The sequence below is a fragment of the Saccostrea echinata genome, unplaced genomic scaffold, assembly GCF_033153115.1.
Source record: "Saccostrea echinata isolate AGI-Se365-2 ecotype Australia unplaced genomic scaffold, CSIRO_AGI_Sech_v1 ptg000034l, whole genome shotgun sequence".
NCBI lineage: Eukaryota > Metazoa > Mollusca > Bivalvia > Ostreida > Ostreidae > Saccostrea > Saccostrea echinata.
This window is the reverse complement of record NW_026889783.1, coordinates 4603962-4627916: the sequence shown is the minus strand read 5'-3', so window position 1 is coordinate 4627916 and position 23955 is coordinate 4603962. Positions and strand designations below refer to the sequence as shown.

The 23955-nt window shown below is 33.6% G+C and overlaps 1 protein-coding gene across 1 annotated transcript in view; it reads right to left on the bottom strand.

The window, feature by feature from the left end:
* Positions 1–20695, bottom strand: part of LOC133199600 (tachykinin-like peptides receptor 99D) — a 30776-nt gene extending 10081 nt beyond the window's left edge. The window contains exons 1-2 of the mRNA XM_061335437.1: positions 19961–20695; positions 5375–5575 (exon numbers count right to left, since the gene is read on the bottom strand). Of these exons, the coding sequence (XP_061191421.1) occupies positions 5375–5575; positions 19961–20319 (560 nt within the window). The 5' untranslated portion in view covers positions 20320–20695. The remainder of the gene's footprint in view (positions 1–5374; positions 5576–19960) is intronic.
* Positions 20696–23955: the final 3260 nt, after the last annotated feature.

Below are 23955 nucleotides of genomic sequence, written 5' to 3'. Positions count from 1 at the left end.
TAGTTAAACGTGATCGAAAAACCAGGAAAATCTTCAAATCAAAAAATATTTTCAAGGAAGCTTTATGTATAAGAGTTATAGTGTTATATCCTCTCTCTCATTCTTTTATGAAGTGAAAAATATTATTTTTTTAAAATCTTTTTTTAAATCCATAATTTATAACAATAATTAAAATTTGGAAGTAAGGACTTATCACAGTGTCACTAGGGAATTCTTTTTTAAGATGTCAGTGCAGAAATGTCGTTTTATTGCCTTTTTACAGGCAATTTTAATTGTATATATTTGTGTAATAAGATCTTGGATAAAATTGATATTACAAGTATATCATTTTTATTATGGTGCTCATCGCTAGCACCATCGCTATAAAGGTTATATCAGAATAATTTTTAACATGAAGTTCAGAACATAATTTTTCAAATTAAAAAAAAAACAAACGCGAGCATATAAAGTAGTGAATACAATTGATATCGGTTTTTATATCTATCTAGCTGTACCCCTAGTCAAGCAAGATCCCCCATTAACCTAAATAAAGACAGCATCAAAGCCAAATGTCCCAATTAACAATTTTTCCCCAGAAGAACATATTACACTTTTCTAGGCTCTTTTTCGAAGTGAAAAAAAATCTGCACAGAGAGAATTAAAACATAATTTTGCATATAAACCTTCCGATTGTGTATCTTGAATTTTTTTTTAAGTTCTATATTTCTTTTTAAAAAATACAAAAAATATGTTGCTACTATAGGCAAGCAAAGCAATCCATTTTGTACTAGTTTACGCAAATGGTAAATAGAATGGTGACTATAAACATATTTCTCCGCCCCAGTATTGCGTCTTTTTATGTTCTTATTCGATCTTTTATTCTCAATATTCACATTCTAAGGAAAATAGCACATATTGGTAACCAAGCAGAGCTTTACTAAAGCTAAGTATACTTAGTGAGTAAAAGATGTCCACCTATTGGAATTCACAGGAAATCAAAGACGATGGAGGGACGTATTTCATGAACAACATATAAAGGGCGATGTATAAGGTCAAGGAAGAATGTGGAACGGTCTTGTCTTGGAGAAACTTAATTCTTGATCATTTTTGATTTATTGAAGGTTCGGCATAAGATAACTGCCTGACCCACCCAAATATATATATCATTATCAAGAGTCATTTTCAGGCCTTTTTTCTTAAATAATTATTATTTCTCACACAACTCTATAATTTTTGAGTAAATGTATATGTACTGTGCAAAGCCGATAAGGCAGAAAAAATGTTGCATGTCTATTAGTTTTCAGTAGGGTTTAATTTCAAAGACTGCTACATTATCAAATTAGGATAATTAGAACCTAGATCCAGGAAACGCTGGAAAGACATGATTTACGATCCCAGAAAGAGGTTGTGTTCCATTATTAAGGAATAAATGACGGACTTGACAGAAAATTCTCTGCAGTTTCAAAGAAAACTAATTATTACTTCAAATCCGAAATCACAAGTTTGTTGTTGTTTTTAGTAGGAAGAGCAGGTAACGTACCTAGAGGAACAATATGCAACGACTTCTTTGTAAAAACGGATAATTAAAGTCTTCCATACACAAAGATGCCAAGATCTGTATGGCATAAAAATCCACGGAAAGCATGCTTTAGAACTTTGCTTCTTATCTCTGTTATTATAAAGCCATTAACCAAGTATCAAGTACAAAATGGAAAAGTGATAGCAAAAATGAGGCGTGATTTTGGGATGAAGGGACGCTATAGAATAAGGGAGATGATAATGGTTCTAACGAGGAGACGGCTTCCTTAACAGAGAATTAAGAAGATCCGTGAAAGGGTCAATACTGGATACGAAGCCCTTACCATTATATTACTTACATTTATGATTTTTAGAATATTACACCTTAAGTAGCTGCACTTACAAAATTTTCAACTTGGAAGAACTGAATAAAAAAAATAGAAATATGTATATTGCTCTTTATTCTGAAATCTATTATTAAACATGTATGCGTTAACGTATTACATAGAGGAAGGCTCTCCTCGTCATTAGTTCTTAACAGAATTCCCCAGAGAAACGCCAAACCATATTCTCCATGTTTCTGAACTAAGCAATGTAATTAGGATTATCTTTTAGCATTATCAACTAATCCTCGCTATTGATACAAATATCAATATACATTTTATACTTTTTTCGGAAGATTTGAGAGTAATGATTCCATTTTTACATCTCGGTAAACTTCGCGAGATGAGTTACGAATAGGTCGAGGTGAACCGAGTGCATTCATTTAAACATATCTTTGAGAAAACTCTGGCATTTTACATCGATCAAAGGTTGAGATATCAAATATCGGCATCTATAACATTTTGTTGTAGATATCATTATATAGTACAAATAACAGTTCGCATTTGATACTTTGTAGAAATTAATGCCCGATTTCAATATTATTTTGCATTTTGGCAGCCACCGAAAAGATTTCTGGGAAAAAATAATCATAATGAAACTATCTTTCAACGTGAAAACATCAAAAGAAGAGCTAGGCAAACGACGTACTTTTCTGTTTAATAGGTTATTTTTGTATTTCGTGCAATACCTAAGTGTATTAAATCGTATCAATGTATATAAATAGCTTTTCAAATGTTATCAACTATTTTATGACTTCGCAAAATCATCGATTACATCTTCAAACAACCGATTTTGTAAATGTCAGTTGTTTTATGACATTCAGTTTGATGGAAATGAAGAGAATGAATCGTCATAAACTAGAAATTTTATCGTTTTCAAAAAAACTGTCTTTTTCAGTGAAGAACGTCTAATACATAAAATAAATAGAAACTGTTAAATTATTGTAATAATTCTGTAACGTTTAATGATACTTTCTTTCAATATACATGTCAAAATTTATTACTATCGTCAAATATCAGATGGAAGAGTCCATAAGAGACTGTTCTTTAAGGTGCTGAAATAAAGTTTTCATACAAATTATGTTCGCATAGAAATACCTTGATTTTGTCAAAAAGCTGTGGACCCTAAGTCTGAATGCTTCCAGTTGCTCAAAAATTTAGCCTAAATCATACCACGCTATTTGAATATTAATAGAATTTTTTTTCTTCAAAAATACGGTATACGCGATTTTTTTTCTTTGTGACATGAATTTCAGGGAATCAATAAAATTAATGAGCAAGTTGAAAAATACAGTTTTATATACATTTTCTCTTTTCTTGGTTATTTTTCTTCGAACTTGTCATCGAATTGAATTATTGAAAGATAAAATGAAATAAATGTTATTTTATAGCAGTTTAACGATGAACAATTTTTAAATGCCCTTTTTTGTTCTTCCCTTTTATTACGAAATCAGTTTAGTGGACCGTAAAGCCTCTAAAAGCTAGGTTTATAAGCTAAAAGTCCATACAATGCTCGTCTCTGTAGGATTACAGGAATACTTACTCTGGATGTTTATGGTAAGAATTAAACACGAAAAAATAACCCTGGCCATTATTCAGAAACAAAGTATGACGGTTCTAATCACAGGGCATCAACCTCATGTTAAGGCGGAACAATTTTACATTTTCTTCGATTATCAATGAATATTCATGACGAGTAAGAAAGGAGTGACTAAAACATTTAATGTAGATTATGTTTTGTAATTGATTTCATAGGATTTTTATGTTGGCAAATTGTCCATGCTTGTGCAATAATTTACATATGAATATAGTAATTCCCAAAATGTTATATACATACACGTAACAATAGGATGGTGGCTAGGATGAAATCAGTGTTTGTTATGATGGACTATTAGTGAGCAATAAGAATACACCTTTGTTTATGGTTAGGAATATTTCCATATTCAAGCAAGTATTAAACCACACAAATTATATATATAAAAAAATGTTCAATCTATAGACAGCGCGTACAAAATTGAAATTGGGTTGAGATATAATTGCTAGTCTGGTACAAAAATATTTTTTATATTTGCAAATCATGCGTATTTGACGCTATAAGTGAGGATTGAGTTTCTTTTGAAAACAAGATATGCCTTCCATATCATGGGTTGGTTTTTGAAGGTTAATGAATGAAATTCGAAAAAGCTATAAAAATGAGGTATACTGGAACATTTTAACCAAATCATGGAATTTCTGTTGTTGCTGACGCAACACCTTATTAACTTAATTATTGGTCCTACTCCGCAGCACACTGAGACGAAGTGTCTCTTACTATATGTATGTAGCATGTCTCACCTTTACGAAAAGTCTTTTAAAGTATTAAAAACATCTAATGGTAACATGAACACACAAGTGGATCATAAAATTAAAGCAACGAAATGCTTTCTTCTTTGATTAATTATTCGGGGACAAAGGTTGCAACATTGCAAAAATCCATAAAATTTAAAATGTAATTTTTTTCTGCTACGATTGCAACCGTTATGCCCGCTTTAACAAAGAAGGAAAGATATTTTATTGTTTATAGTTATATCTGTATAAATCATTCGTATAAACAGGGTGAAAGTACCTAAAATGTATTATGGATCCGTACGTTATATTGATGGAAGAGCCCACTGTTAAGGAATATTTCAAACAAACGGTTCTTACTGTTTATTGTTAACAGATTGATAACGACAATCGCTTTTAAGTCGCTGGGTTAGAGAATAAAACCTGTACAAGTAGATGATACAGGTTGAACAAGTGGATGATACAGGTGGTACAAGTGGGTGATACAGGTGGCACAAGTGGATGATACAGGGGGCACAAGTGGATGATACAGGTGGTACAAGTGGATGATACAGGGATACAAGTGGATGATACACCTGGCACAAGTGGATGATACAGGTGGCACAAGTGGATGATACAGGTGGTACAAGTGGGTGATACAGGTGGTACAAGTGGATGATACAGGGGGTACAAGTGGATGATACAGGGGGCACAAGTTAATGTTACAGGTGGTACAAGTTGGTGATGCAGGTGGCACAAGTGGATGATACAGGGGGTACAAGTGGATGATACAGGTGGCACAAGTGGATGATACAGGTGGTACAAGTGGATGATGCAGGTGGTATAAGTGGATGATACAGGTGGTATAAGTGGATGATATAGGTGGTAGAAGTGGATGATACAGGTGGTACAAGTGGATGATACAGGTTGTATAAGTGGATGAAACAGGTGGTATAAGTGGATGATACAGGTGTTACAAGTGGATGATACGGGTGGTATTAGTGGATGATACGGACGGTATAAGTGGATGATACAGGTGGTAGAAGTGGATGATACAGGTGGTATAAGTGGGTGATAGAGGTGGTATAAGTGGGTGATACAGATGTTACAAGTGGGTGATGCCACAAGGGCCTTTAACAAGGAGGAACATGGTTCTATCTAAATCAAGATAAACATTAACGTGAACGCACCCGAAGTCTAACATGGAGGGACTATCCAATGTAAAGTCCGGCCAAGTCAATAAACAGACGGCCCTGCCTTGGAACACAAAGGTCTTGCCATATATAAGATTAGGAATGGCCAGGACTATGGAAACCAGCCAAATCACAGCAATCGCCAAAACCACGCGCACTGTCAGGCGGGGCCGCAATGGGTGAATGATGGCTAGGTACCTGTCAAGGTAAAAACAAAAGTCTGTAAACATGTAAACAGTAGGAATAGTAACAGTGCTGTGATTGGACCACGTTCAATAGAAGCAATTTGTTGATCAAAAAGAAGCAAATTTAATATCATTACTTCTAAAATGTATTAATACCGTAACGGTTTATAAACAAACAAGACAACCAATGCGGCCATTGTGTAAATTAAGTACCGGGAACAAGATTTAAGTCTAGTTGCTGAAATACTCTGTTGGCATACATATTTCTTTATTTTCTGTAAATATTATTTAAGTATTTAATACATTTAAGGGATTTTACAGTACGTTAACTTCAGGCCCGCAGCAAAGGTTTCAAAAGTGGGGACCATCCTCCCAAAAAATCTGAGGAGCAGTCCCCCGGCCCGCCGCGTTCTACCGGCCTGAACTTTGTGATGCATGTACTAGTATTACATGATATATTAAACATCAGTACATACTCAATATTTTTTGTTTTCACTTAATTTAGCCCTTCTCTTTCACCAGGAACAAAAATCATTCGTTCATAAGTTTTTCGGGAAATTATTTTTAGGAAAGATTGATCGATTGTGAGGTTTTCGAATTTAAAAGTCATATGTAGATTTCAGTACTTCTTTTTCAGTAAAAATGTTCAGACGGAGTATTTTACGGTCCTCATCATTTCCTTTCCATATAATATATATATCTATCGTCAGCAAGTAGATGGCTTAAATTTTTAATCCCCGATTTTGAAATACAAAGCACTTCAAAAATGTGAAATTACGTTCAGGATAGATGTGCATGCATACAAGAAATTACATAAGGCTAAAATTACTCTAAAAGAAATATATGTCCTTGGAGGGTTTGACGCATTTGTTTAATACATGTTTTACATGCGATGAAAACAACAGACCATTGCAAAAAAAAAAAATCCATACAAGAAGGTGATTAGAGGCTCGCGTCAGCTAAGATTATAAGACAGACCTTAAAGACTACATAAATAATCACAGAGAACAAAATCTACAGTGATCAACCAAATGTTCAATGATACAATAATAAACGTTAATAAGCAATTCCGGGTGCCTTATCAAAGTATAACGAGGACGGAAATGTCAGCATAGATATCAAAGTATAGCGAGTACAGGAGTGTCAGCGTAGATATCAAATTATAACGAGTACGAAGATGATAGCATAGATATTAAAGTATTATGAATACAGGAGTGCCTGCAGAGATATCAAAGTATAACGAGTACGAAAATGTTAGCATAGATATCAGAGTATAGCGAGTACAGGAGTGTCAGCGTAGATATCAAAGTATAGCGAGTACAGGAGTGTCAGCGTAGATATCAAAGTATAGCGAGTACAGGAGTGTCAGCGTAGATATCAAAGTATAGCGAGTACAGGAGTGTCAGCGTAGATATCAGAGTATAGCGAGTACAGGAGTGTCAGCGTAGATATCAGAGTATAGCGAGTACAGGAGTGTCAGCGTAGATATCAAAGTATAGCGAGTACAGGAGTGTCAGCGTAGATATCAAAGTATAGCGAGTACAGGAGTGTCAGCGTAGATATCAAAGTATAGCGAGTACAGGAGTGTCAGCGTGGATATCAAAGTATAACGAGTACGAAGATGATAGCATATATATTAAAGTATTATGAATACAGGAGTGCCTGCAGAGATATCAAAGTATAACGAGTACGAAAATGTTAGCATAGATATCAAAGTATAGCGAGTACGAAAATGTTAGCATAGATATCAAAGTATAGCGAGTACAGGAGTGTCAGCGTAGATATCAAAGTATAGCGAGTACAGGAGTGTCAGCGTAGATATCAAATTATAACGAGTACGAAGATGATAGCATAGATATTAAAGTATTATGAATACAGGAGTGCCTGCAGAGATATCAAAGTATAACGAGTACGAAAATGTTAGCATAGATATCAAAGTATAGCGAGTACGAAAATGTTAGCATAGATATCAAAGTATAAAGAGTACGGAAATGTCAACATATATATCAATGTTTAACGAGTACGGAAATGTCAGCATAGATATCAAATTATAACGAGTATGGAAATATCAGCATAGATATCAAAGTATAACGAGTAAGAAAATGTCAGCATAGGTATCAAAGGATAACGAGTGCAGGAGTGTCAGCATAGATATCAAAGTATAAAGAATATAGAATCATATGTCAGCATAGATATATTTCCTCCAGGGAAATCAATTAAAAGAACACAGTTATTCATCCTTGATTTTTCCGGTGAATTCAGATAAATTATTGTGATAATAGCGACTTAGCAGACAGGTATTCTATTAGGTTTGCACTTTTATGCCAGGTGTACATTTTACTTATGTTTTATTCCAAGGTCGTACATAAACAGGATGTTCACGGCCAGTAGCTTTTGGAGGTACATGATGTCAAGGATTCTGTGCATGTAGTAGAGGATGCCAGATAAAACTGTATTATACAAGATGGAGAGATAACAGAACTATCAAAATATGTTTTAAATAATGAAAAAAGGTTAATTGTGGAGTTTAAAGATATTGTTTTCAATTTTATCAACAAAAAACCCCCACATTAATAGAGAACAACATGGTTTTAAAAAGTCTTCCTTTCAAGGCAATGATGATAATATCTCATTATATCAAAGTAAATCGATCTTCCTTTCAATATTTGTACCTACATCTAATCATCCTAAATGGCATTCATATAGAATATAAAAAGAATAAAACAGGGACCAATTGTCATTCGAAGATAAAAAAAAAAAAAAAATCTTTGCTATTATTGTCACCTGCAATTGACTCCATCGGTGCTATAATGGAGATAAAAACAAATTGAGCAATTATTAATTCAAAATTTAGTCAAAAATCAAACTTTCAGAAGTGTACCTTTTTGTTTCCATAGCAACAACAGCCATTTTGGAAACTCTAAGGAAGGATTCTTGTCGGGTTTCTGACAATATGGGAAAATATTCAAAGTATTTTTACTTAAATGTCCCTTATAATGAGATGTTACGATTTTAAAAGACCATGTTTTTCTTTCCGTCTTAAACTATACAACTTGAAATGGAAATACTGCACAGTGTTTGAAATCAAGTAAGGACTATATTTTTAGAGGAACAGCGGCGTAGGAAAATATCACCTATTTTGTCTTCTTCAAACTTACTTCAGAATAATGAATTAAGTTCATATATTTAAACTATCTTTAATTATTCTTTAATTACAATAATTATTACAATTTTAATTAAGAACTTTAGTTTTATAATATATCAAATAAAAATGAATTTCCAAACAAACTACAATATTGTTTGCATTTTTTAGCTTTTACTCTATAAAACGTTTTGAGTGATAAAAAAAAATCAGTAAAAACTTGTATTTTTCTATCTTATTTTTAATAAATCGATATTTTAAGTTTTGTTTCATTTAATGTATGTAGATGACTTCCTCACCATTTGTGGAAATACGAAAAAATTCAAGAGGTATAGAAAAAAACTAATAATCCATAGAAAATGAAGACAATAGGAAAAAATTCGAGAGAATTAGTTGAATTATAAATATTTATCTCGGTTTGGTATTGTAACCTGACAGATCTTATGTGATACTATCTTTTCATGTAAAACAAGAACCTATCATATATAAAAGTATTCTCTATTGTGAAGTTGACGGCTCATTATAGCTTCCCTCAATTTAAAAGTACAAGTAGGTAACACAAAAATATTTAAGAAATAAACAACAACGTTAAAAAGTTCTCTGGGAAATGAACTTGGTTGGTCACGTGATCAAATCCTGTGAAGCCCGAAGGGCTTCTCAGAAGATTTGATCACGTACCAACCAAGTTCATTTCCCAGTGAACTTTTTAACATTGTTGTTTATTACTTTTATTTACATTTGAGACGAAAATTCTGAAAAGAACTGCATTTATTACACGAACGGCCCGCCGTATTGCTATGTTGTGACGCGCAATGACCTAGAAGCTGTTTGGTCGTGAGAGTTCGCCTCGCTCCAAGATTTGAATACTTACATTGATGTTCAGCAGTCCAGTTCAGGAAATATCTGTTCATAATGAAACAAAACATGATCGCTACTGAGATTAATCTTACTTTTATTGTATGAGTTCTAAATATATGAAGTCAAAAGCGGTGGTATCGTCTTCAGTTTACATACCTTCAAAGGAATTTCGGGTTAAAAAGGTAAGCGTGATTTTAGGCTAATTAAACACATTCTTCACACCGAAGAAAGAACTAATGATCATTTGTTGAACGAAAAAAACATATATGTTTCAATAATTTCATCTTTTTCATCGCTTTAACGGCTTAGAAGTTCCGAAACCAGTGTCACCGTGGAAGAAATATGTAGACAAGATATCATCTCCCTGTGTTATTCGGTCACGCCATGACCTCTGACCCCCTAATAAGTTCATACAGAATTGAATATATTTTCTTTTCAATAGGTTCATCTAAGAAAAATATTTGCAAATGTAAATAATTCGTTATGTCGAGGAAAAACATGACCTTAATTGTCCTGACATTGTTACTAAATTTAGACGGTCAAATTTAATTTTTATGTGATACGATACCCTCACTTACTGATAATGTCTTCTTGAATCTGTGAAATTTTTTTGAATTTTTGAAAAAATAAATATGAAGATTTTGGGTAGAAATCAGTTTGTCTTCATGCAAGGAATAATCCTTTATAATTTTAAGATTGCCCAAGCAGTTTCTTAGAAAAATTATTTTTAAAAAAAATCATATTTTGTCTATTTCCATGAAAACGGTCGCCATTTTGAAAGTTATAAATGTTGAATACGCAACTAAACTTGGTGATTATCAGTTCTGTGAAGTTTCATCAAGATTGTCTAAGTTATATGTGAGAACATTCGCAAACAAAATTATATGTGGGATAATAACAATGCGTTGTTCGCAGCAAAACAAACAAAAAATCTTATCATTTTGATTTTTTTTTCTGGTTTTTCTATATGTACAGAAAGTTCTTATTTTTTTTAATTCAGTAGTTTTTATTGTGTTGACTGTCAACTATTCGTTTATTGCCGCCTGAATGCAGTATTTAAAATCAATGGTGTATGGGGTATACATATACATGTAAGTAGCATGTTACAAGACAAATATTTTTAAAAAATTATCTTTTAGAACGGTGTACATATAAAGATTGTGTTGGTTGTTTTGGTGACCAACAGTAACCCGAAACCGAGACTCATTTTTGTTTGATTGTCCTTTTTATGGCCAAATCAGAAATCACACATTTGCAGAACTTTACCATCACAATTTTTGATCTTTGGACCACTGTAAAAATTAAAAATTTTAATATCATTTTATTCAAGAAAACTTGCAAAGTTCATAGTACAAACTTATTCAAACAGACATAAATATTTGTATAATTGAAAATCACGTGATATATATATTATAGTATTTCTAAAAGGTGACATATAGATCCGTCGGGTGTTTGTATATTGTGACATAATTGTAAGTGATTATTTTGTTTAACATATGTCACTATAATAAATAAACACTACTACTATAGAATTGTCGGAGTAATGTCCCTGGAAGTTTAGTTTCTTCTGCTTTTGTGTTGTAAATAAGAGATCGACACTGTCATTTAGACGCTGGTGATAGACACTACAAGCAAAATCTAGAAGGGACACTACATGTACTAGCAAACACTACTAGCAACATCTAGCGGGGACACTACCAGAAACATCTAGCAGGAACACTGCCAGCAATATCTAGCACAAACACTACCAGAAACATCTAGCAAGGACACTACCACCAACATCAAGCAGTGATATAACCAATCATAACCAATAACATCTAGCAGGGACACTACCACCAACATCTAGCAGTGATATAACCAATCATAACCAATAACATCTAGCAGGGACACTACCACCAACATCTAGCAGTGATATAACCAATCATAACCAATAACATCTAGCAGGGACACTACCACCAACATCTAGCAGTGATATAACCAATCATAACCAATAACATCTAGCAGGGACACTACCACCAACATCTAGCAGTGATATATCCAATCATAACCAATAACATCTAGTAGGGACACTACCACCAACATCTAGCAGTGATATAACCAATCATAACCAATAACATCTAGCAGGGACACTACCACCAACATCTAGCAGTGATATAACCAATCATAACCAATAACATCTAGCAGGGACACTACCACCAACATCTAGCAGTGATATAACCAATCATAACCAATAACATCTAGCAGGGACACTACCACCAACATCTAGCAGTGATATAACCAATCATAACCAATAACATCTAGCAGGGACACTACCATCAACATCTAGCAGTGATATAACCAATCATAACCAATAACATCTAGCAGGGACACTACCACCAACATCTAAGGGGCACTACAAGCAACATTTAGCAGGGATATTACCAATTACTTCTAGCATAGAACCACTACCAGCAACATCTAGCACATATACTACCAATAACATCTAGCAGGGACACTACAAGCAACATCTTCCAGGGACACTACAAGCAACATCTAGCAGGGACGCACTCAGCATCATCTAGCAGGGAGACTACGAGCAACATCTTGCAGGGACACACTCAGCAACATCTAGCAGGGAGAGTAAAAGCAACATCTTGCAGGGACATTACCAGCAACATCTAGCAGGGACACACTCAGCAACGTCTAGCAGGGAGACTACAAGCAACATCTTGCAGGGACATTATCAGCAACATCTAGCAGGGACACACTCAGCAACATCTAGCAGGGAGACTACAAGCAACATCTTGCAGGGACATTACCAGCAACATCTAGTAGGGACACCCTGAGCAACATCTAGCAGGGACACTACCAGCAACATCTAGCAGGGACACTACAAGTACATGTAACTTCTATCATAGAGACACTACCAGCGACATCTTGTGGGGACCACTACCAGCGACATCTTGTTAAGCGACAAAAATATCTCTATCTAAAGGACATTACCAGAGACATCTAGCAGGGACAATAAAAGCGACATCGTACAGGGACACTACATCTACTTGTAACATCTAGCTGGAAAATTTCCAGCAACATCTAGCAGGGACCCTACCAGGACATAAAGCAAGGACATAAAACGATCTACAGTTCAGGCACCTTAAGAAATTACCGATTTTGTCCTGTATGTCAAGCATGTTGTTGTAGGGAGAATAAAATTGTCAGCCTGAATGTTCCAAAGTATAAAGGAATATTGACAGTGAACTGTTATTGACACAAAGCTAGTAAACAAACTGAGAAGCTGAATTTCAAATGTTAGTACAAAAAATTTGTCACATCATTACATATCTATAAAAGCAAATCAAAAAAAAATGAAAATTCTTTTACATATACAAATAAGAAAACGTAAGTTTATTCGCCATGTAACTATATATTAAATGTTTGCATCAAAGTAAATACATGTACATTCAAAAGCTCCTAACTATTAACATGTTTTGATACATTTATATGTGTATAATGAACAGATATGTCCATCGCGTCATGTGATGTGTACGCATACGGTTACATCTGTCAGGTGCCTCTTGGAGAAGAAGAAGGATCACAAATAATACTGTCAGATATTTTTTATGCTGTATTGCTTCACAATCAATCAAATAAAATTGCACTTATTAACATTAAATCATAATTCTTTTCGATAAATATTACATGTATTATGAACTTTTCAATTGTGTAATTCTTTCTTTCAAAATCTCTAGACGTCAATTTCTAGAGCTCTCCAAAAGCACGAATGATGAGGCATAAGTAAAATTTAATTCGCAGGAAAGAAACACAGATGATCATTCATATTAACTTTTTTTTAAGTGTTTTTATTATCATCATTATTTTTTAAAATAATAGAGGATCAATGTAGTCTGCATCATTTTATTCATTTGTTTTTTGTTTAAGTTTTCTTAAGACTCGTAGAAATCGCTCATTTGCTTAAAGTTGTAGATTTGATAGTTTGCAATATTGCCTCTAATAATTCGTAGCTTTTTTGGTGTATTCAAATAAAAACTAAAAAAAAAATACCAGAGAAGTTAATTCCCATTTATTCTTATGAATTTCAGAGATATTATGTGGATATTTTTTAGCTCCTGATGATATATAACCGTTTCAGTAAAAGATTGAAATACTTAATGTATTCATATCTGACGCATATCATAACACACTATTTATCTTGAAAGGGTAAAATCATTCAGACATGTGTAAGAATGTAATGGAACCAAGAGAGTTTTCAAAATTAATAATTTGTGGAGGACAGTAATAACACAGCCAATGCCTAAAATTATTTATTTTTTATTATTGTTATTTTTTCTTTAAAGGATTTTTACCCATATGTTCTATCTTTTGATGGCGATCCTGTTTTTGATCAACTTGAATAAAATCACATTTTTTATGCAAAGGAAGCATACATTTCATTAATTGTTCCGATTCTTTTTTTTTTCCTTCATCTTTAAGTAATTGCTAATTTTAGTGTCAGCTGGATTCGTCCCTCTCACTTATGGTCCATTCCAAGAACCCAATCAACGTAGATAAAATAGTTATAAACAGTTGACAATGTACATAATAAAGTAGGGCTATTTTTTCCTCTTCAGAAATTCATTTTGGCAAACACATTCTCACTCCAACGACAGTTCTCGTGAAAGTGAAATACTTTGGCTTTCGGTAAGGTTATTGACACGAACGAATCTTTTAGACAATTTTATTCACAGGGACTGCTGTGATCTAATTTTTTTCATTTTAAGGAATCCTTTGTGAGAATTAAAGCTTGAATTTGATGAATTCACAAAGCTAAATGCTAATATACCAGACCTCATTCGAGACTCGTCGTTTTAACGAGACACGCGCCACTAATCTAGTGCTCGATGGCTAAGGCAGGTCTGGGGTTACTGCTCGGTGGCAGAAAGAGTCTGTCGAGGCTTCTGGGGTCAAGTAAACCGTACATCTATTTAATTTGTGCAATTGTATGCACTTTGCCAATGAACATAAGGTTCTGATCATTTTTACAGTGTAAAAGAGTGAAGGTCGACCTTGTTTGATCAAACAAAGCACGTAATCCCTAGATTCTGGAAAAGATAACAGCAGGTTTGTTGGCGACATGAAAAACGTGTACGTCAGAGTTTTGCCTGTGGAGATTGGATTGACCGCTAGAGTTTTGTTCTCAAACATATAGATTGATTTCAAGTTGACATCGACTAGTTTTCGAAAAATACATTTCTTAGATGATTTTCAGAACTTTTCTTCGCACTATTTTATCGGAAAATGGTGCAAAATATCTAAAGCCAAGAGGATCTAACTTTCAGACTAAAATGTTATATCAAAAGCCATAGTTCCGGACCAAAATACTCTTAGTACAATGTTCATACTTTTATAGAGGACCAGACTTCCGGAGCAGAATATTCATATTACAAAATTAAATATTTATATCCGAGGTTAAAATACTCTTAGTAAAGATTCAATACTGATACAACAATACAGATATTCTGATTGTATATAAATTCTAATATTTTTTTGTTAATCAGAATTTTTTTAATTTGTTGTCTAAGCACTTCGTTGTGTCTCTTGTTTGTTGTTCGTCAATACAACAGCACCAAAATAAGGGGAAAACAGAGATTCATTAGTTTGGGTTCTTCCTGTCGATCAGAACACCACAGTTCCAGTTTTATATGAAGTATAATTCATTAATGACTCAAGCTTCACAAAAGTTCTTAAATGAGCTAGAGTAATAATTAAGTTGTATCCTCAGACTAACACCTGATGATCTGAACTTCGCCTTTAATTTTCCTCCGATCGTCTTTGATCACTCCGTGGAAAATTCTTGTGTTTTAATTAGCCACAAGTTTGTCTGACTAAAGGCATAACTCCATGTTATAGCTAACTTGGCTGAAGTGCTGCATCCTGATTTTTAATTACACTCCGATACACAACATTGGTCTAGCTTTACTGATTTTATGTACATGCCTTATATTCCATATTGGATACAATTTCGACATTTTTCTGCTTCTCCTTGGAAAGTTCTTATTTTAAGAGTTGTATCAGAATTCAAATATAAATCGTTTATATATTAGCGATTTTAACAATAGAAAAGGGTTCTCAACTAAAGAAAATTCTACCAATTTTCTGCAATATATCATGTTCTAAATTCTGAATTTACCGGGTTAGAATAAATACAAAATTTAGAATATGACAATATGTTCGGTAAATTCAAAATTAAGAACTTGACAAAGATGTAATTTCGTCTTCAGATATGGGTATAGTCTTTGGGGATTAAAGGTGATATGCAAACTAAATCCACACAGGAGTGTTAAAAGTCCTTGATAAAAATCATTTTCAAAGACACACCAGTTGGGGTTTAAAGTTTATTCACATAATCAAATTGAAAGATTTTTTTCAGACTTTATCATTTTTATTAATTCACAAAAGAAATTTAAAAGAAATATTCTAGAAAATAGTGTGTTTTGTCACCTAGTGCGAATATGTCGGTAAATAACGGAAAACAAACGGTGTTCTGTGTCAGATTAATTAATATGTCAAACTTTTATGTGCAAAATATTTGAAGGTAGTTTCTTATAATTACTGTTATGTAAACATTGTCACAGCTTTTGAATATTTCAATAATATAAAATATAAATTCAAACAGTTATATTTATGATCCTTTTCCAATACATTCAAATTTTATTTTTATAGAATTTTTTTTTTTTTTTTTTTTTTTTTTTTTTTTTTTGGTATTTTCTGGAAATCTTCATCGAGGTTCTTCTTCAAAGATTATATTGTATGCGTACATTTCAGTTACACGAACGATTTTAATGCTTTGAACTAATCTTTAGATAGGAATAGAATGTTAATAATACCTAAATTATCAATGTATGAGGTTTTAGCAAATGCCTCTGTTAAGCTTATTTTTTTAAAAGCTAGGGGTAAAAAAATCTGTGAAATCGCTTATTGTTCATATATTACTGAATAATTGACCAAGATGAGTTAAAAGTTCTTCCGAGCATGTTTTCTCCAGAGAAATCAAAGAAAGATCCTAGTGAGATGGAACTTAAACAAACTTAATAAGAAATATTTATGGAATAATATCCCTTGGGAGGAGATTTGTAAACATAATTCATAGATTAATTTGAAAAAATTACCCCAAAACACTCCGACGCCACGTTCTATGAATTAAGACATTGACATATAAAAGATCGAGTTAATTATTCCACGGAGCGATGGAACTTTCAATGAGAGGAATGTATAAAAATGATAAATGTTTCACCCAGAGTCCTAATAATGGTTAAATGGGTTAGGGGATACAAATTCAATATAACAGCGACATCTGTATATATATATTCCAATAAATGTCACAAATGTATCGGAACCATTTCCTCTCGATTTGAGGTAAATTAAGTCATCTTTGTTTAAAAAAAAAAAAAGAAGAAAGAAAAAAGAAAAAATGACAATTTTTTTTTTTTGTAATATTAGTATAAAGAATCCTGATTTGTGTATTTATATTCAATCAAGTTTCACTTTATCCCTAATGGTTTGTTTATTTCTTGTTTGATTGATCTACGTATATATTCGTTTTATGTTGCGTTCTAAATGATTTCCAAAGTACGTTATTTACATTCGCAAGCACATGCGGAAAATTAATCAGGGTCGTCATTTTCTCATTGGAACCATGCATGAAAAAAAAAATCCAAGAAACATTCTCATTATATAAAGAATATTGAATCCGGGCTTCAAATCCCTTCTTCCAAAAATCCCTGCGTTACTCTCTATAAAATATTTATGGTAAATTGACACAAAGTATCCAAAACATTTATTTCTTGGTGTGTTTCCTTGTCTCCAGAGCAATCATGCAGAAATAATTGGTCACTGAAAATAATGTATGTCCTAGATGAGCAAAGATGATGAAATTCTTACTGACAAATTTATCTTTAGATAGATTTAGGTTAAATAATTTATCTTACTACATTAATAAGAAAAATTAATTAACAATGATAAACATTATTTTTGAAAGATTATCTGGTTCTCGTTTCTTGAGACTTCTGGGTTTTCGTATCTTTAGCTGAGTGGACGGCTTTTTCTTACATTTTATTTCCTGAATGAATTACATGTAATTGGTTACAAACGATCCTTGTGTTCGTTTTATTTGTTTTTTAAGATAACATATCCGGAGATAAACTTCAGAGAAAATTCGAGCTACAAAAAAAACCTCAGTAATTACCATTGTACAGAAACATTTGCTTTCATAACACGAACCAAATGTATGTTTTGACAAAATCAGACGTCGAACATAGCACCTACAGTGGCGCCATCTCGCGGTAATCGCCAGATTATGTGATGGAGAATCTAGGCTCTCGTCTGTTCTTAATAACCATGATAAATAATAGTTAATTAGAGTATTTATGTTCGATTAACGACAGTTACTACAATGGGTAAGAAAAAAAAATACATGAGTAGTATAATTTACGAGGGGACTAGAACGGTCAAAATTTTGCCCTCTACGATTTTTTTTATCGTCTATCTATCTATCTATCTATCTATCTATCTATCTATCTATATATATATAGATAGATAGATAGATAGATAGATAGATAGATAGATAGATAGATAGATAGATAGATAGATAGATATAGCATGTATGTATACTTTAGTATAATTTCAATTCATATGTAACACAACAAGGGAAAAGGGACTATCCTCTTTCAGTTTAAGAAAAAGTACCAAAAAACTTAAATGGAAGCGAAAAAGCTTCAATAAATCATTTTAAAATATATTGTTTTGCAAGCATCTTTTATACTTTATACTGACAGTTGTGTATTGACAATATATAGTATATAATATATGGTATATTAGTGTCGATGTCAGGCCCGTAGCAACGGTTTTAAAAGTGGAAGGGGGGGGGGGGCAAATTAAAAAAATTCTGACAAGCAAAAAAAAAAAAAATGAATTTACCAAAAGTGGAGGGCCAACTTCCCATAATTATCTGACAAGCAAAAATAATAAAATAAAAATATAATTAAATATGAAAAAAAAAAGCTTATTTACTGTCCAAATCCAACATCAAAAAGTGTGTGTGTGAGGGGGGGGGGGATGCAGCATCTAAAGGAAAATTTACTATAGTAAAATACTATACTCCGAAAAAGTGGGGGTCCCCCTCCCCCTCTACGGGCCTGAATACAAAGAGATGTAACACTGACATACCCGGAATGGAAACCGACAGTTCATTGATGTAGTGCTAAACATAAGAAACAAAAAGGCCTCGTTATTTTGTACAAATATCTAGAATTTTGATAAATGACATTTTGATACCAAGTTCAACATTTATTATACTCAAACCATCAATCAGTGGTACATGAGGTACAGTATACAATACACCGTCATAGGTTATATTGTGAAAGGAAAATTAAATATAGGATACAATAACATAAATGAGAGACGTATACAGCTCTACAAAATATAGCAACAAACACACATAAAAGAAATGAGGAAATGAATTATGGAGGACAGAAACTGCATCATTTGTTTTAGATATGAATATACAGTTTTTAACGCATCACGTCTGGCAATCTTCTTTACTTATTTAACAGTCATATTATGCAAACTTCATGTAAATTTGCCCAGAATCACCGTACAACCGTCATCCGTTCGTCATCATATTTCGGACACGACCATCTTTAATGACATGCTTACATTAAGACTTCTAATTATAGTAAGTACTCTCTGGCTCTATGCAACCTCTGCCAATACCAACAAATACCACCACAACAAATCGTGAGCTTCGGATTTAGACTAGAATGAATACAATTTGTCGGACATTGCAACCTCGTTATCAATTCTAATAACAGGACTACGTCTATAGACTGAGACCAGCAAATTTTAACTTTCTCGATCAGGAAGCTGTGTGTTTGAGTATACAGTACTGTCTCCCTCTGCCACCCTATCGTATTATGTATCTTATTTGGACTCAAAGTAGTTAATCTTTTGTCCCAACATGAAATTAAAAGTGAAAAGTCCCAGTTATCATTGTCAATACTTTTAGTTAAAAAGGTGTTTTAAAAGTATTCAAGAAATTTAAAGCCCATGCATGGACGATAAATTGAACTAAGAAATTTTCTTTAACTGCAAGTTCAAATATAGCTCCTACTGTCTTACTTCCATTTTACCAAAGACACTTAATTTCTGCGTTTGATTTAATTTAATTATTAATGATATTTAAACTCTTGGAACGGCATTTAAAAAAGCATTTCAAGACATAATTTCAAAACAACTTTTTATGCCCTGCGTTTTCAGTAAATGCAATTCATGATAATCGTGTTTGACGTATTTGTTTTGGAGAATACCCCTTGTCTGTAACGTTTCTTTTTATATAGGTGTTTTATAAATAAAACAAAGACTCACCTGTCGATAGCAATGGACATGAGAGTCAGGACACTGGCTGACAGGGTACAGATGTTAATAAAGTTACAGAATTTACAGTAAGCCTCGCCGTACCACCAATCCTGATAAATCAGGAAGGTGGAAATAAAGGCTGTGTTAAACAGAGAAATCAAGGTATCGGCTACTGCCAGATTCACCAGGAAGTAATTAGTAAAGGTCCGCATCCGTTTGTGGGCCATCACAATCCAAATTACGGCAAGGTTGCCACCGGCCGCCACCACAATCATCACCACATACGCCGTGATAAACACCACCTGTTGCCATACTGGCATCAAAGTAAAATTATCGTGTCCCGCCACTGTTGAATTGTTCTTGTCCATTTTGTAATTGAAATTTCCAAAATTTTATGAATTTAAAAAAATATCTTTTTTCACTTTTTTACGCGACACTGCGATATTTTAAACTCACAAGAATATAAAAATATTTGTTCAAATGCAGTATGAGAAAGCAAGGAGGAAGGCATCTTCAAAGTTGACTAGGATTAAATCGCAACAGGTTACATATGTTAAATCACCCTCTGCAAAGATAGCTGTAAACCACAGCACGTCCGTGTCTTTCTATGAATGAGCTGCTCGATCCCTTTCATTGGCTGAGGATTCTGATGCTGACCCCGTGCGCAAGTCGAGTATCTATAAAACCAGCTCTACCGATCTATAGAAATCAGAAGGAAAACTCACGTAAATTCCAATAGAAGATGTGTGATTTACAACACAAAGTGCAGTCACCACGAGGACATTTATGTTTTGGAAATATGTGTGGTATTTATACATATTTGTCAGATATGTGCTTGTGTTTAATATACCTTCGGAAATAAATTGCCATCAATTCATCTCCTTGAAATTGAAGGAGGAAAAGATGATTCGTATGAATCACATGTTTAAACAGAAATCTATACAAACACAAAAACTTGTAAGCATAAATCTCACCGTTAGTCTATACAATGTACAGAGCATATGCTTTGTTTAATACACTGACAGCTCTTCTCGGCGAATTGGATAAAAATGTGCCTTCGTGCATAAATCAATAAACAATATGCTTTTTCCATTGTTTGTTTGCCTGTAACAAGCACGCGCAAATCGCTGTATGATAACCTGTGAGTATTGACATGAATAATTATTACATGTAATTCGTCTTTATACATATTCACATGACAATGTACTAGCCCGTGGCGTGTGTCGGAGAGTGGATTACGCCATGATTTAGCTCCATTAAGCCAATATAATTTAAATCTCCTGTGCATCATTTATAATTTTATTTGATGTTTTTGATAGCCTTCAGAGAAAAATACCTTTTATTGGTATGGGAACAGTCTACTAGGCTAACGTTTCAACTTTCTAGACTGCTATACAAATAAGATCAGTGAATCCCAAAGAATAACGAGATAAAAAGGGCTGTTGGGGGTCATAGGAGCTTCTTTAGTTAGCTGCATGGTTGCTGATTCTTTAAATGATTTTAAAAATCGCTGATGACAAAGTTTAAAATTCTATTTTCTAGATCTGTGATAAACAAATCCAAATTAAATGTACCTGTATTCTCGACAAAAAATTGTACAAGTACTTCTACTTGATGATTTTGGCTGAATTTTTTTTTTTAATTTTTGAAGTTTAAATTTCCAGAAATTTCATTCTGAATTTTAAACTCACGTGTAAGTATTCTTACAGAGATTTGAATAACAAGAATCACAGAAAACAAAACACAGAGGACAGATCCCATGCAACTGAAACCTATATTTCTATATATCTAATGAGAAAATCTCGATTAAGTTCAGAAAAATTCAGAAGAAAAAAAGGAATCTAAAACACAGATATATATCTAATAATTTACAGAAAATTAAAGAAAATATGTTCAAAATTTTGAAAGATTTCATTAATATTAATGCTAATCAGTTATAATGACGCATGTTTACTGTTAGGGGTAGAGGTGGAGTTGGTTTTGCTGTTACATTGCAGAGATTAACTGCCCCGTGTCAATGAATTCAATTATTCTGCTCCGTCTTTTTAGGCCACCTGAGTCACTCAGATGACATATTGTTATCCGTTTTTGTCTGTCGTCGAGCGTACTCCGTCGTGCGTTAACATTCTCTGGAACTGCTAATCCAATTTCAACCAATTTTGGCAAATAGCATCTATGGGTGAAGGGGAATGTTGTGAATTTGATGGTCCCTGCCCCCTGGATCCTGAGAGTTGGGGCTAAAACCACCAAAATTAATGCAATCTTTAAAAATCTTTTTCTTTACTCCAGCACATCAAGCAGTCAAACTGTCGGTGTGATTGTAATAAGCATTGAGCCCTCCTACCACAATTGTGAAATTCATGGCCCCAGGGTCAGGGGTTATGGCACTAGGGCAGGGCTATATAGATCATATAGTGAAAGTGCATTTTTTCTCTGAAGATCTTCTTTCTTCTCCTGGTATTAAACAAACTAACTAAGTACATAGTTATGATGAGCAAGGGTGCCTCTGTCAAAATTGAAAATTGCATGGCCCCTGGTTCAGGTGTTCTGGTGTTAGAGTGGGGCTCTATTGGTGATATAGAGAAAATGCATTTATTCTTTGAAAATCTTGTCTGCTCCTGGGTATTATATAAACAAAATAAGTGTATGGTTATGATAAGCAAGGATGCTTCTTCTAAAATTGTGAAATTAATGGTCCCAGGATTGGGGGTTCTGGTGAAAGGGGGATCTATTGATTATATGGTGAAAAAGCATATTAATTTCTTTTAAAATTTTCTTTTGTGCTCCTGGTTATAAAGCAAAGAAACTAAGTGTATAGTTATGATAAGCAATAGAGCTTCTTTAGAATTGTGAGTTTCATGGCCCCCGGGTTAGATGTTCTGGTGTAAGGGTGGGTCTCTATTGATAATATATTAAAAATGCATTAATTCTATTAAATAATCCAGTCTGCTCCTCAGTTTTGAGCAGACAAAGTGAATAGTTATGATGAACAAGGGCGCTTCTTATAAAATTTTTAAAACTTGTGCTCCCAGAGTCAGGGGGTGTGGTGATTCTCGGGGGGGGGGGGGCTCTATTGATTAAATAGTGAAAATGTGTTCATTCTTTTGGAAATCTTCAACGAAGTGCATAGTTATAATGATGAGGGTACCTTTTCCATTTTTGTGAATTTCATGACCGTGGGTCATGGGTTCTGGTAATAGGGTGGGGCTGTGTTAATCTGTAGTAAAAATGCATTATTTCTTTGAAAATGTTCTCTGCTCCTGGGCATATTGGAGGGAAACAGAATAAAATATTTAATAAATAAGGGTATTTTTACCTGATTTTTGAACATCTGGACCATTTGTCAAGTGTTCTGGTCCTGGCAAGGACTCCATTAATTTGTATTCTACTGAGAGAAATACTTCCCCTTTGCCATTCACTTTTGATAATCAATTTCTGTAAATAATGGGGTAAATAGAACTAGAGAATTATGCAAGAATTTTTATTTAATACAAAGGTATTTTCTTAAGGCTAATGATATTCATGTGCCCTTTCAAAAGGAGATGCGAATGTAATCTGAGATAATCAAATAAAGAAGGGTCATTTGAAAATCTTTCAAAAAATATGAACTCGGGAAAGACATCTTTAGAAGAAAAGCGTTCTTAAAAAGTTAGATTAAACGTTGTTCATATTACAGGCCCCCGAAACAGGACAAGAAAACAAAGGGATGGGGACAAAGTCGTACCTAGGAATATTTAGGTAAAGTCTTTAAATCTTTTTTTAAAGAAACATAAGATAAAAATTACTAAAATTAATATGCAAGCATCCCAATGAAGTGAAGATTCAAATTTCTTCAGAACAGTTCCTACGTAGGGTTTCTTTTTATTTATACATTCACCGGTCAAGAAGAGATCTGACTCATATGAGTGTTGTAACCAGTATGTATAACTAGTATGTCCCTCGAATGTTTTGGTGGTGGTGGTGGGGGGTGGGGGGGGGAGTGTTGTCTCCCGCTTTCACCGAAA